At 50.9% G+C, this 15,224-nt stretch overlaps 1 protein-coding gene across 1 annotated transcript; it reads left to right on the top strand.

Moving 5' to 3' along the window:
* The first annotated feature begins 4,179 nt into the window (after nt 1–4,179).
* RPP25 (ribonuclease P/MRP subunit p25) lies at nt 4,180–6,234 on the top strand. The gene has a single exon (XM_088660866.1). The coding sequence runs from the start codon at nt 4,856–4,858 to the stop codon at nt 5,597–5,599; it is 744 nt and encodes a 247-aa protein (XP_088516992.1). The 5' UTR covers nt 4,180–4,855; the 3' UTR covers nt 5,600–6,234.
* Nucleotides 6,235–15,224: the final 8,990 nt, after the last annotated feature.

Here is a 15,224-nt window from a genome sequence, read left to right as displayed (position 1 = left end):
CCGTACCCAGAGTAAAGCAAGCTGTTCTATCAAGACAAGGTGCTCCAGGGCATCCATCAATGAAAGCTCCACCCAAACTCCCCATCCTCCCTTGAAACCATTTGAAAATACAGATGGGAAGACTATAATTATCTCATAGGAGCACAAACAATTTCCATACTAATGCAGCGCCAAAGCCAAATATTTAAGTTCCCCTCAAAAGCGGCAGCCTCCTGAACCATATTATCACATCCAAGAATGAGCCACAGGGATAATACCTGCAGCATGATGCCTTCTTGGCTTCCGGTGCCTGGGCTGGGCAAAACACAGCTTGATGTTCCAGGCCAGTGCATAGCATGCTTCCGACTGATTTTGCTCTTTAATGTGCGGATGGAATCTCTGTGTTTCTTGGAACAGGAACTGCAGCATTGGAAGAGAGCATGCTGTGATGCTCACCCCACTTCTCCAAGGGGTGAGAGGTTTCAGCAATTACCTAGATTTGGTTTCTGCTGGGAAGAGGTCACTGGAGGAATCTGTGCATTTGGTAATACTTGTGTTCATTTACAAATATAACAGGTTGAACATAGGTAGAGAATGGCCATGGTAGCTGTGTGCTATCTCGAATATCAGAGGCAGTGTACCTCTAAATACCAGTTTCTGGAAACCAGAGAAGGGGAGAGCGCTGTAGCACTTGGGTCCTGCTTGCATCTGGTTGTCCATGGTCAGAACAGGGGGCTGGACTGGATGCAGGCCTTTGGTCTGATCCAACGGGGATCGTCTTTTGTTGTTAGAAGCACAGTTTACACACTGCAAGAGATAACCAGAGTCTGCTGCTCCCACATCGGGACTCTATAGAGATGGCTGGCAATGCCCTTGGGTACTTACAGAGCCCAAGCTCCTTTTTGTGTCCTTCTCAGTCTCCAGGAGGAGCTGTGTCACCAGCTGGGGAATTGGACCAGGTTCTTACTGCTGGAGTCCATATATTCTAAAGCTGATGGCTCAGAGCCCATGAGATCTGAGGTCAGCAATCCAGAACCTGCAAAGCCTGAGCTGTGACCATTACAGATGCTGCCCCCGAGCTTGACTCACCATTGGAATTAAGTACATCATGCACTACCATGCCCTGGTCCATATGAGTGAATAGGGCACCTCAGTTTGCCCTCACCTGTCCTCCTTCTTACTTACCACCAGTCCAGGGGATGACAGGTTCCTCCTTGTCTCAGTTCCCCAGCCCTGATCTGTACCTATTGCTGAAAAACATAATCATCTATCTGCCCAAGACTGGCCCAAGATATGTTGGTACCTGCAGGTGACTAACAAAATGGTGTCCACACCCTGCCTGGGAAGAAGGGGCGAGTGAAGATCTACATCAGGAACAAGGTTGAGAGTGTGGGAATGTTAGGGATGTGGATTAGGATATATTATTAGATAGATCCTATCCAAGCTTGTGTTATCAAGCTTCCAATATCAGCAGAGTGACATTCCCCTTTTGTTCGCAGCAAAGCGTGTGCGCTCAGGTTTGCTAAAACCTGTAAAATATTATAATTCCCGGCAAAGTCCCCTTTGTCCCTCTTAAAAGAAATACACAACACAGTGTTTATAAAATAAGATAGAGTTTACTCACAGTTTCATCCTGAGTTAACAGCATAATCTCAGAAAGGCAGGCTTGCTTAGAAAAGTTACAGTTATATACATGTGGAGACTACTTGGTAAAGTAAGGCTCCATTTGGTCTCTGTCTTGGCTGCAGGCCAAGATGGAGAACCATCCTAACTGGAGATTCTCTGGAGATGTGTTCCCATCGAAGGAGAGAAGGCTAAGAGAGAGAATGGCTGCTGGCCTGGGGCTTTTGTCCCAGCTAGTCCATCTCATTTGCATGTCTTTAGGAACAGGAACTCAATCAGGTGTCCCTCCAGGTAAGTTCCTGTTAGTGGACACTCTAGGAACTGTTGTGACTTGTCTGCCCCAGTGTTCCATCCCACAGAGAGGAGACCAGCAGCACCTCCTATTTGCCAAGAGTAGAGGTGGCATGGGGTGGGGGCCTGCTGAGGAGGAGGCAGATCCAGCCTCCAAGGAGCATGCCACAGCTGTCCCTGCCACCATGGCAGTAGGTGATGCATTCCTTAGAAGCCAGATCTGCTACCCCTGTGGAACCTGCTGCCTTACCTTGCCTTATGGGCGGGCCAGCCCTGCATCTGTCTATAAGTTGTCCACAGTTCAACACATACTGTGGTACCTGCGGGGTGTGGGATTGCACAGGCCTTTCCATGGATGTATGCTAGAGACAAGACGCTTCCATTCCCCACTCTAAGATTAAACTTCCCGACAGCCCAGGGAAGGAGTTGAGCACTAAAAGAATGATAAGACTTGCAACTCACACTGCTAACAGCATTTTAACATGGCGTCTCCAAAAGCCAAAAGAAAAATAGGCATGGTGATTTGACAGTCACAGGAACCACCAGAGAGAACGTAAGAAGATTAAAAAAAAGCTCTGCTGGATCAGGCCAAAGGGGGCCCATCTAGTCCAGCATCCTGTTCTCATAGTGGCCAACCAGATGCCCTTTATAGGAAAGCTGGAGGCAGGACAAAAGCCCGCTCCCTTCCTGTGGTTTCCAGCAAATGATGATATTAAGAGGAAGAAGAGTTTGGATTTGATATCCTGCTTTATCACTACCCTAAGGAGTCTCCAAGCGGCTAACAATCTCCTTTCCCTTCCTCCCCCACAACAAACACTCTGTGAGGTGAGTGGAGATGAGAGACTTCAGAGAAGTGTGACTAGCCCAAGGTCACCCAGCAGCTGCAAGTGGAGGAGCGGAGACACGAACCCGGTTCACCAGATTATGAGTCCACTGCTCTTAACCACTACACCACACTGGCTCTACGTACTGGAACTGCCCCTAGTGAAATAAGAGACAGCTGGAGCCTACGTGAGAGAGCGTTCACCAGCCTTGCTGCCAGGCCTCATCTGGAAAACCCTAAATTCCACCCGGGTTCTTGACAAACCACCGTCAGAAAGATTTGCAATCTACCACAGGCATAAAAACAATCCATGAGCCTGATGTGGTCGAGATCTCAATGCAAATCAATACTTGCAACAGTTTTGCCATTTCTCAGTTGTTTCTTACTAGCCTGCAGTGTTTCAGACTTTGCAAGCCAGCAGACAGGTTTACTACATACAATGGTTTATTCTATTCTACAACGTTCACCAGCTTTTGGGGGGAATAGGGGAGGGAATGCCTAATAGAGTTAGTGTAGCAAGTAGCTCTTGAGAAAGCTCCCCTCTTTGGTCCAACCCTTCTTTTAAAGACCACGTAAGCCATTGGCTATCACTATATAAACATGGCAGAGAGTTCCACAGATCCATTTGGGGCTGTGTCACCATGGGCTTCCTTTTGACTCTACTCTACCTTGTACATATTATCTTGCCTCGTGCTTATTATTTACCAACTTTCTGTCATCCTCCGTGTCTTTTGGTCACCTATCCCCTTAGAACCTAAAGAGGCTCTGAGAAGCTACAGAGAGGCCTCGCTCAACAGGAGAGCACTTGCTTTGCTTTGCATGCAGAGCCCAAGGGACTGGAAAACCTCCTTGTCTGGAACCTTGGATTGCTTGCTACACTGCCACTCAGGGTAGACCAGGGGAGGGGAGCCTTCCCTGACGAGGGCAAACGTGGCCCTCCCAGCCTTTCCATCTGGCCCTCGGGAGTCTGCCCTCCCCCTCCCCAGGCCACAACCCTGAGTGGCCATACTTGCTCCCTCCCTGAGCGTTTCAAGCATTTATATTGGTTGTCCCTGGCCCTTCCCACCGCCACTATGTGGCCCCCGGAAGGCTGTCCGGGAGGGGATGCGGCCCTCGACCGAAAAATGCTCCCTGTGCGGCTGACTCGGCTCACAGGCCACCTTTCCCGAACCCCCACTTATGGGTCTGAGCCTGCTGGTCAAGTGGACAGGGAGATTGAGGGGGGGGCTCTTTCCAGTCCGGATTCCAGCCAACTGAGCCCCGCAGTGGCCAGAGTCTTTCCCCGGAAAAGTAACTCCGGGTCCGGGACCTCTGCCTGCACTCCGCAGACCCGCCGGCTGGCTGCCCTCTTCGCGGCCCCCGGGGAGTTCTCCCGCTCAGCCCCGGAGGAGGCGGAGGGAAGCGGAGGCGGGAAGCAGCCGCGGAGCCGCCTCAGCCCGAGCAGCTGCCTGCACTTTGCTGACACGAGCGATTCCGAGTTGACGGCGCGCCCGTCCTTGAGGCAGCAGAGGCGGCGGGCGGCGAGCTCGGCAGGCGAGAGGCGGGCCGGGTTCGCTTTAAGGGGGGCGGACGCGGAGGGAGAGCCCGGGAGCAGCTCCTGCCGGCCTCGCTCGCTGCCAAAGAGGAAACGGGCAGAAAGTCCGGCGCGGGAAAGCGAAGCGGCGCGGGAGAGGACGCCGGGACGCCGGGGCCGCGCTGAGCAGGGCGCGGGGGCTCCCCCTTTGCTCTTCTGCATCCCTCCGGGGGCTCCGGGTGCCCCACTGAGCCGAAGTCCAGCTGCAGGAGCCAGCGAGCCGAGGAGGGAGGGAGGGCACCAGCCCGGCCAGCGCTGCTGCGGTCTCTCCTGGACGGCGCGCCCTTCCCGCGAGAAGCTGCGACGGCCGGGCCAGCCTGGCTTTGGGCATTTCTCGTCTGTGCTGCCCTGGAACGTGGCTCAGTGGCTAGAGCGCCCGCTCAGCGCCCAAGCGGTCCCCGGTTCTATCCCTGGGCACCTCCAGGCAGGACGGAGGAAGGACTCCCCTTCTGAAACTCCGGAGAGCCGCTGCCGGCCAGTGTGAGCAGCACTGCGCTAGATGGACCGAGGTCCAGCTTGGTCTAAGGCACCTTCCTGCGAGCAAGAGGCACCGGGGTCTCTGCGAGATGCACACAGGAAACCCGGAGGTTGTGGGACCCTCATCCCTCGCTGCCGTGCCCCAGACGGTGCTTTCTGGGGGAACAGAGCCCATCGCCCCCCAGCAGCAGTCCAGGATGGAGAACTTCAGGAAGGTCAAGACGTCCGAGGAAGAAAGCCCGCTGCCCTTCGTGGGCCTCCCCTCGGACGTGATTGAAATGAAGGTGAAGGAGGGCAGCAAGATCCGGAACTTGATGGGCTTCGCCATGGGTAGGGTAGCGCGGGAGGACACCCGGCAGATCGTCTTCAGCGGCTGCGGCCGGGCTGTCACCAAGACCATCACCTGCGTGGAGATAATGAAGAGGAAAGTGGCCGGCCTCCACCAGGTCACCAAAGTGCAATACAGGACTCTCCTGGAGGTCTGGGAGAACAAGGCAGCCCGGCCCGAGGGGGGCCCGGCAGAACACCTCACCGTCCACAAGAACGTGCCCTCCATCTGCATCCTGCTCTCCAAGGACCCCCTGGATCCCAGCCAGATGGGCTATCAGCCCCCGGATCTCCCCGGCGGCCTGTGGGTGGGCGAGGGGGGCAGCCAAGAGGGGGACAGGTCCAACACCGCCCCGAAGGGAAGGAAGAGGAGGTTGGCGCTGCCCCACGAGGAGGACCCGCGGAACAAGAAGGCTCAGGTACCGGAGATCCAGGACGACTCGGGGGCCCTGGTGGGTTGTGGACACGGACGGCATTCCTGCCCTACTTGCCTTGAGCAACTGTGAGAAAAGCCAAGCCGTATCTGCCGCCCTTATATGCAGACTGAGGGATAGAGAGAGGCTGGGCGCATTTCGGATTTGCAGGTGCTTCGTAACCAATAAAAGGGGTGATGGAGCGGGGACTGCCTTTGCTAACGGTCTTGTGTTGGGTTATTCTTCCCAGGGAGAGTTGTCCCCCACAACCGCCTCAAATCCTGCCAACTCAGGTTGGGTGGAGCAAAGGATTCTGCTCCATATACAGTACGAGGAAATCAAAGGATGGTCCATTCAGACAGGCCACTGGGTGTGGAAAAGGAGAGCCCAGGAGAGTAACAGCCCAGGAGAGAGGAAGACACGGTTTGGGTGTTGACTGCTTGCAGGATGTTTTCACACACCAGGTGAAGTGGAGGATTCAGGACATGGGTTGCTCAAAACCACTGACAGCACATGTGACTTTTTGCCGGAGGGGGGGGGAGTTAAAGGTCCCAATAAGAGGCAAAGGCATTGGCTGTAACCCTGAGAATGAAACATATTGCTCTATCCAGGAATACCTTAAGTATGTGTGTGTTTTAAATGGTCTTATGATCAGGGCCGTGGTTTCTGTGCCCCTTCTACTACCCCTTTTAAGCTTAAAAGATTGGGGAAGTTTTCCCTCTGAAAGTTGACTTAAATTTGCATCTCTGCCTATAGATTTGCATATGCGCATTTTAGGAAAGTATATGCTGTTGCCTGAGTCTTGTAAGGTCTTAGCAGCTCCCAAGCTTATCGTCGCTTTCTAATGAAGTAGGTGGGTGCCCTTGTGTTGGAGAGGGCTGGACAACATCCTATGAAATGCTCTGTCCTGCAGGGTCCTCCCATATCTGTTCTGTTTTGTAAGAGTTTCTCTGTTTTATTGAAGCTGGAGGTGAATCAGAGGAGACATTCCAAAAAGAAAAGGGGGAAAGCACGATTTGGAGAAAATGGGCAGCAGATTTTTTTCTCTCTTTTCCATCACACTGGAACTCAGGGTCACCCAGCAGAATTGTCTGGGCGTGGATTTGAGACAGACAGAAGCAAGAACTGCTTCACACAGCACAGAACGGATGTCTGGAATTTTCCACCCCCAGCATAAGTAGCCTGAAAGAAGCATTAGGCACATTTGTGGAGGGCAGGCCTGTGACCCTAAATGGATCCTCCGCCACAGGATGCCACTGAAATGCCAGCTTGGGGGGGGGACTAGAGGAGCAGACCAGTGCAGCCTTCAATGGTGTGCAGATGGCCTTTTGTGTGTGTGCCTCTTAGCAGCCCATGTGGAAAACTAGATCCATGTGTGGCTTGGTCAGTATGGTCAGGCATCTGCTGAGGACCCACACCCCTGCAGGGGCCTCCCTGCCAAGAGCCCCCTGGACCTGCTAAAGTGGGATGATGAACACAGTGAGTGAGGGGCCCCCCACAAGAGCAGTTTTGTCCAAGGGTCCTCCAAAGCCTGGAGAGACATATTGGATCGGGCCCATTCAGTAGAGCTCCTCTTAAGTCGGTAGTCCTGTTTCTAAGCTGTCCCTCGATCTGCTGCTAGGAGGTTCTCCTTATATCAGTCCGGTGAGGTACATGATTGCAGGGGGGGGGGGATATAATGTTGGGTCTCTCTGCTCCCCCTGCCCTTGTGAAATCTTTTCTTCTGACTCTTTCTGGAACAGTTGCAGCCCTTCTACAGCTTCTGTATGGAGCATTATCTTCCTGGCTGGATAAAAAAGAAATCTTGCTTCTCCTCCAGGAAGGGGGGGGGTAGAAGAGGCTGTGCAAAGCAGGCCGTTCTGTATCTCTTCAACACTTTCTGCAATGAGGTTGCTCTTATCAGACACTGTGTAGAACACAAAACTCATTGCAATGGATTTATTCCTTTCCGGAGCTCAGAAGGTGCAGGTTAAGTTGTATTGATTCAGAGTGGGATCATTGTAACTAAAGAATGCTTTTGTCTCGTTCCACCGCCTCCCCTTCAAATTACAGTGGGTCCTTCTTTCTTTCTTTTTCTGCTACATAATGTATTTCTTGAGAACAAGGAACTACATGGGCATCCCCCCCCCTCAAGGAATGACTTGATTACTGTTGCCTATCTTTTTGCCAGAAACACATCACTATTGAAGACCTATGCAACGTAGTTCTAGAAAGCAAGAGAGAGCTCTGTTAAAACTAAACATCCATTCTAGTCAATGAAGGCTTTTCACTAGCTTTGTATAGATAACCACATTAAAAAAAAATCAATACCTGCTTTTCAGGTATTATTTTAAAATAAGTTTTCAAGGTATGATATGGATGCATGCCATCCCAATCTCTGAGCAGTATGAGTTTCCAGGCACTCACCCAGGGTTTGTGTTTCCTTTGGAATGAGGCCCAGAGGAGACTGTGGGATCTTTAGGATACACCGTTTATTTACACATATTAACAACCTGTATTAACACCCCAATATGGTCTTGCTTCTCCCATAGCCACAGCCTTGGATTCAAGCAGAAATCAGTCATTGCTCTGACCTTCTGGCTTCCCAGTCTGCTTCGGGCTTCCAGCTTCTAGCTCACATAACTCAACTCTCTCCTCTGACCTTTGTCAAGTTGAGGGAAGGAGGCCCTCCAATTTTTCATCTGGCACAGAGCCACTTCCTTTGTTACCATAATGGTCCATACTTAATAGGGACCCACTAACAATTTCAACAGCTATTTCAACAATTTGAATCCTCACTAACACTTGCAGAATCCAGGAAATAGAAGGGGGTCCAGGCATATAGCCTACCTCCCCCAAACTCATAACAATGTAAAACCTAGCTAGTCAAATGGGAAACTGTCATGTACTGAGTTGGACCATTTGTCTACTCTATCTAGTTCAGGATTTTCTGAGTGGCAGCAGCTTTCTAGGGGTTCCCAGCACTACCTGAATATGCTGAGCGTTGAACCTGGGTCTTCTGTGTGCAAAGCAGGATCCTCTGCCCCTGATGCAGGTGCCGCTGTGGTCTAGACCAGTGTTTCCCAACCTTGTGCCTCCAGATGTTTTCGGACTACAATTCCCATCATTCCTGACCACTGGTCTTGCTAGCTAGGGATGATGGGAGTTGTAGTCCCAAAACATCTGGAGGCACAAGGTTGGGAAACACTGGTCTAGACCACCGAACATCTTGGGCTTGCTGATTGGAAGGTCAGCACTTCGAATCCGCATGATGAGATGAGCTCCTGTTGCTCTGTCCCAGCTCCTGCCAACCTAGCAGTTAGAAAACCTACAAGTGCAAATAGGGTACCGCTGTGGTGGAAAGGTAAAAGGCGTTTCCATGCACTGTGGTTTCCGTCATGGTGTTCTGTTGCGCCAGAAGTGGTTTAGTCATGCTGGCCACATGGCCCAGAAAGCTGTCTGTGGACAAACACTGTCTCCCTCGGTCTGAAAATGAGATGAGCGCCGCAACCCCATAGTTGCCTTTGACGGGACTTAACCATCCAGAGGTCCTTTACCCCCCCTTTTTTTTACTCTTTTTTTTACTCTGCCCCTGAACTGTAACCCCCTCTGCACTCGCTAGAAACTTAGGAAGCTGCCTTATGCCTTATCAGTTATGCTTTATTCCTAGTCAGTTTAACAGTCCATCTCACTCAGTACTGTCTTCACTAACCATAGGTGCCCAAGTACCCAAGAGGGGTCTGGATACCCACAAATTTCAGCACCAGGGCCACACATGCTGCTTGGCACCCATGGCCCCGGGCAACCTCGGTTGCAGGATCAAGCTGGCACTCCTGCCACTAACTGGCAGCAGCTCCCAAGAAAACCTTATTCAGCCTGAGGACCACATTCCCTTCTGGGAATGCTCCCAAGGAGCCATATCCCAGTGGTGTATGGGCCCAGAGGCAAAAGAGGGGAGAGTAAGAAAGGTAAATTCAACCTTTGCACAATTGGCTATTATTTTTTGCACGCGCACACACACACAGGCATGTGCGTAGCCAGGAATTTTGTTGGGGGGCAGAGAGGTGCTCTCCTGCCCCCCTGGCTATGCCCATGCACAGAGGCACACCTCTCTACAAACAAGAGGCATTTTCAGAGTTCCATTCCATCCAGGCAAAAGTATTTGAATTGTGAAGGAGGGATATTGAGGTGTGTGGTTTGGGAAGAGTTCTGAGGGCCTGGTAGAGGTTCCTCATGCCCTCTCTAGGGTTTCAGAGACGACTCTTTCTCAGTCCTGCCTGGACAAGCCAAGGACGGAACTTAGGACTTTTTGCAAGCAAAGCATGTGCTCACCCACAGTGTGCCACACAATCAGAATGTATCCTGAGAAATGGCAAATTCCCACCCCCTGCAGAAGGTGCACCAATCCCACACTCACCTCACTAGTCGGGGATGTTCATGCATGCTGCATTTCTTTAGACATAAAATTTGGCATCACCTTAAGACTGTGAAGCGAGCCTTGAAAGTGTTTGGGGTGTGTGTGTCTTGAGTTCCTTGGAATAACAATGTGACATAAATGTACCGTAGTGAAGAAATATGTTTCCAGTTCAACAATCAACCACTGCGGACAATGTGAGAGAGGGCCGACAAAAACTGCAAGTGGCTTTATAGTTCCTACTGTGTGGGGCTGCAAACTGGTTGGTTTTTAGTCCCAACTGTTTTCCAATTAGACTCTCAAAGATGCCAAAATTGGTGAGAACAGTATCAGTAAGAAAGATTAGCCCCATTCACTGTATTTGGCAAAGTGCTAGCAGGCTGCGCCCATCATAATGGAGGAAATTTGCTGATAAATATCTTGGATCCTATGAGTTGAAATGAGAACAAGGAGACATTTGGATGTGGGACAATGTGCTTCTCTTCGTCAAAGCTGAGATCACTTAACAAGTGCAGGAGATATTATCTAGAGGCTCTACTTACAAAAGGAGTCAATTCCCTTCAGGGGGAAAAAGAAACACTCTCATTTTCTTAACTGTTTGTCAGCTTTCCCCAACAGGTGCTCTCCAGATCCCATCGTCCCTCACCATTGGCCTTGCTTGCTGGGGTTGGCAGGAGCTGAGAGTCCAATTCATGGTAGCTCCATGGTGGAGCATCTGCTTTGCTTACAAGTGGTCCTGAGTTCAATTCCCACCGACATCTCCAGGTGGAGCTAGGAATACTTCCTGCTTGAAATCCTGGGGCTGCTGCCAGTTAGTGTGGACAACACTATGACCTACTAGGAAGATCAATGGTTTGACTCAGCAGAAGACAGCTTCCTGTGTTCTCACTACCTGGAAGGCACAAAATCAGGAAAGTCTGGTCCCTTAAGAACCATTGCAAGAGTGGGCAATCTGCGGTTCTATGGTTGTGTGTGGCCCTTGGCTGAATTTCACGAGGCCTGTTTAAAAATAAAACACTGAAAGCAATCAGTTCAGACCTCTGGCAAGAGGGTGAGGCAGGAAGAGGGCTCTAGCCTTGTGCACCACTGCCTTCAGGACCCCCCCCACTCCTAACTCCCAACAGATTACATCTGAGGGGCAGGAAGCCTCCCACCCTACCCCACCCTGACGGTTGTTCACCCCTGGCTTTTAGCAAGGTTTTGTTTAGTGTCCAATTGGATGCAAAACATTGAGTTGGGGGTCTGAAAGTGCAGTTAGAAAGCTGGTAATGCTGCCATTTGGGGGAAAAGGAGTAGAGAAATTAGCTACGTTAGTTTATAAGTGTTTATTAAGCAGTAGGGACCCAGGTGGCGCTTTGGGTTAAACCACAGAGTCTAGGGCTTGCTGATCAGAAGGTCGGCGGTTCGAATCCCTGCAACGGGTTGAGCTCCCGTTGCTCAGTCCCAGCTCCTGCCCACCTAGCAGTTCGAAAGCACATCAAAGTGCAAGTACAGTAGATAAATAGGGACCGCTCCGGCGGGAAGGTAAACGGCATTTCCGTGCACTGCTCTGGTTCGCCAGAAGCAGCTTTGTCATGCTGGCCACATGACCTGGAAGCTGTCTGTGGACAAACGCCGGCTCCCTCGGCCTATAGAGTGAGATGAGCGCCGCAACCCCAGAGTCGGACACGACTGGACCTGATAGTCAGGGGCCCCTTTACCTTTACCTTTACCTTTTAAGCAGTCAAGGGACAGGCAATGCCAGGGCCAGCATGTGCCCAGGTTATAGAATGTGCTGCATTCTTCCAATCAAATGCCCAAGCCAGGCCAAAACACCTGCTTCTTCAGGGATGGAAGCTCCTCTACTGTGCTGTCCTCTGGCAGAAAATGCTTTACTTCACCCTTGCAAATACCTTACCGGTAGTTACTGAACTAAGGCAGATTCATAAATGAATTGTCACCGTATAGTAAATAAGAACTGCTGACTCCTATAGAGTCACGGATAGAGGGTGTAAGCAAGGAGCAAAGCACATTTTGTGCTTTTTCTTGTTTTGGTGTGGGGGGTGTCTGATGGGGAATTTGTGCAGTTGGAAAAACTGCTCTTTAAAAATACTCTAAAAAAAGAAAGCCTGGCTGGTTTGGAGAAGCCAGTCCAGAGTGCTTGCTGCTGAACATCTGTGTTCTGCAATAGGGTGGTGAAAGTTTTGTGTTTTGAGTCTTTACTCCTGGGATGGTCTTCAGCAAGCAAGAATTCTCCCATCTCTACCTGCTGAATTTCTGCCTGTTGGGCACAGTTTAAGGCACAGAGACTTTTGGGGGCTAGGAGGGAGCTGGCAACCGGTTCCATGTCCCTGCCCATGTGTCTGGCTCTGCTTCTCAAAAACTAGCCTGGAGAAAACAGGCTCGGATTTTGGCTTCCACTGTCTCTACATACAGAGGACAGTTCCAATCTTCTAGTACTTGTCCCTAATTAAAAAAAAATAAATAACTTTTTTGGGAACTTCTTGCTACAATAAGTTGCTAGAGTTGTTATTCTCAGGTTCCAGCTGCATACACACAACAATTGATTCTAGAATGAATGGAGACAGAGCACTCATTTTTTCCTAAATGGCCTGTGCAGCTGATCCATTGCGTATTTTTCAACTCTGAAAAGTGCTTCTCAATAAACTGGTTTCATTCAGAAAATGAAGAATGGTGGGGACCTTTTCCTTTTTTTCCTCCTCCTGTACCTGCAGAGCCAAGCAGGATCTGCAACAAAATGTTACATATGGATTTGTGCCTATGTGTGTTTCTCTGCCCCTCCAGACAAGTGGAGTTTTTTAATCCAGGGCGTCAGTTCAGCTGAGCATGCATTTTTTTCTCTTGATTTCCCTCTCCTGTTTTCTGCATGCTACTACACACATGCACAGTCAATCTTTGTTTTCCTGTGTGGTCCTCGCACCCCATATTATAAAGATTATTATCCGCGTCTGCAAAGCTTGAGGTTCCTCCAAGCAAGCCTTTAGACAGCTCCCTCTTAGTCATTGCTGCAGCTGTTTTCTCTGCGAAAGGATCAGCACTTCACCCCTGAACACTGCAAATATAAGGAACAGTGTTTTTCTAGTGTATCTTGGATCAAAGGAATATAAACCTGGCTTTTAAACTGGGGGGAAAGTGGAAGATCGCAGAGCAAATAAGCACAGCATGGAGAAGGGAGTGTAAATGTTCCAGCAACATACTCCTTCGCGTGAGAAGCAGAGCTTTACAGATTCGCCCCTATTTCTGCTTGTAAAATGTTGGGGAGTAGGCTAAACTTAGGAAAATGTTTGTAATCAGGAAACACCAGATCAAAACCTTAACAAAAGCTCTGGCATAGCACAGAGGATGAGCCAGCAAAGAATGCAGGTTTCAAATCCTGCTCCAACCATATATTCACTAGGTCTGAAGCAAGCCTTTCCCAGCCCTGTGCTTTCTGCATGCTTTGGACTACAGTTCCCATCCTCCTTGACCATGGGCCGTGCTGGCTGAGACTGCTGGGAGTTGTAGTCTGAAAATCTGGAGGCTGGGGAAGGTTGTCGTGAGCAAACCTATCAGCTTCAGCTCTATGAGCACAGGCATTGAACAGGGAAGCTGGATCCGGCTCTCATGGATGGCACAGGAGGAGGGGCATTTTTCAAAAGGTGGCAAAAAGCTCTGCCTTGCACTCTCTCTTAAGCAAGACCTGCTCTGGGATGCTGGGTGCTCTGGGGCAGCCTGAGGCCTACCAAACGTTCCCCTGTGACTGGCACCCTGGGGAGGGTGCAGGGAATGCATAAAAGCTGCTAGCCGCTGCCAGTTCTTTGCATGGAGTGGCAGGGAGCTGACAGGCGCACATTGAGACATCTGGGCTGCCAGGAAGAAGCGTGGCTCTCTCGAAGCCTGCCGAACTGCGCCTTCATTATCGGCAGGCGGAGAAGGAGCTGTCAGGGTTATTAATGGGCAGCTCAGGGCTCAGGGCCAAATGGTTTGTTTTGAATAAAACACACAAACAGGCAGATGGGCTTGCTTGCTTTCCTCCTCCCTCCCTCCCTTTATTGCAGAGCATCAGGCCAGGCACTGCCATGACTTATGAGCTGCCGGCCATGCCAGTGCTGGGGGCTGCTGCTGTTCCTTTTACTCTGCTGGCTAATAGGGGGGTGGGGTGGGGAGGGGCCAATGCAGCTTAGTGTCAGGGGACTTGTGTTGCATGCAGAGAGAGGCCCAGATTCAATCCCCAGTGGCAGCATCTCCAACTATTGCCTTGCCTGAAGCCCTAGCTGAGCTGCTACCAGGGGGGCAGGCAATACTGGGCCCGATGGGTTAATGGTCTGAGAGAAGCTTTCTATGGGCACAACTGGCAAACATTTAAAGCACGTTACTCCACCCTCCACCTCAGCAAACCCGGGAACTGTAGTTTCCCACACGGCGCTACAATTCCCAGCACCCTTAAAAGCTGCAGTTCCCAGGATTCTTTGGGGGAAACCGCAACAGCGAAAGGAAGCAGTGTGTGTAGAGCAGTGGTCCTCAACCTTGGGCCTCCAGATGTTTTGAGACTACAATTCCCATCATCCCTGACCACTGATCTGCTAGCTAGGGATCAGGGGAGTTGTAGGCCAAAAACATCTGGAGGCCCAAGGTTGAGGACCACTGGTGTAGAGTACCTGCCCTTCCTTGTGGCAGATCTGTTTGGTGCCATGGTATCCCCCCTGCCCTCCACCTGCCTTGTACCAGGTTAGGCTTCCCAGGATCTCAGGTAGAGGTCAGCTGCTCCCTTAAACTGGAGCAGGCCTTGTGAAACAGAGAGCAGCCTCTCGTGCTCTGCCAGGAGCAAGGCCAGCCAAGCAGATGGGACTGTATCACGTTTAGCCCCATTCTGTCAAAGGCGCCCCAGGTGTGGAACTCAGCTCATCAGGTGTCCAGGCAAGGTTACCAGGTGGACTGACGCCAGGCTGCCTTGGCCTTCAGCTACAACAGGGCACGAACTTCTGCTTTCTGATTATCTGGGGTTGTCCTCAGAGGCAGGAGGAAGGATAAAGGATTATCTCCTTTGTTACAGGATTCGCACCCAGAGGAGGCAGGGGGAAGTGAGCACACCGAGGGTTCTCTCTAGGGCAGGGGTCAGCAACCGTTTTCAGCCGTGGGCCGGTCCACCATCCTTCAGACCTTGTGGGGGGCCGGACTATATTTTGAAAAAAAATATGAACGAATTCCTATGCACCACAAATAACCCAGAGATGCATTTTAAATAAAAGGACACATTCTGCTCATGTAAAAACAAGACGATTGGGCCGCATCTGGGCCCCGGGCCTTAGGTTGCCTACCTCTGCTCTGGGAAGCCTCTCTATATAA

Source organism: Zootoca vivipara, chromosome Z1 (assembly GCF_965207765.1).
Source record: "Zootoca vivipara chromosome Z1, rZooViv2.hap1.1, whole genome shotgun sequence".
In the NCBI taxonomy this organism is placed as follows: Eukaryota; Metazoa; Chordata; class Lepidosauria; order Squamata; family Lacertidae; genus Zootoca; species Zootoca vivipara.
Note: the sequence above shows the minus strand (reverse complement) of the source record. Positions and strands in the feature narration are given on the sequence as shown.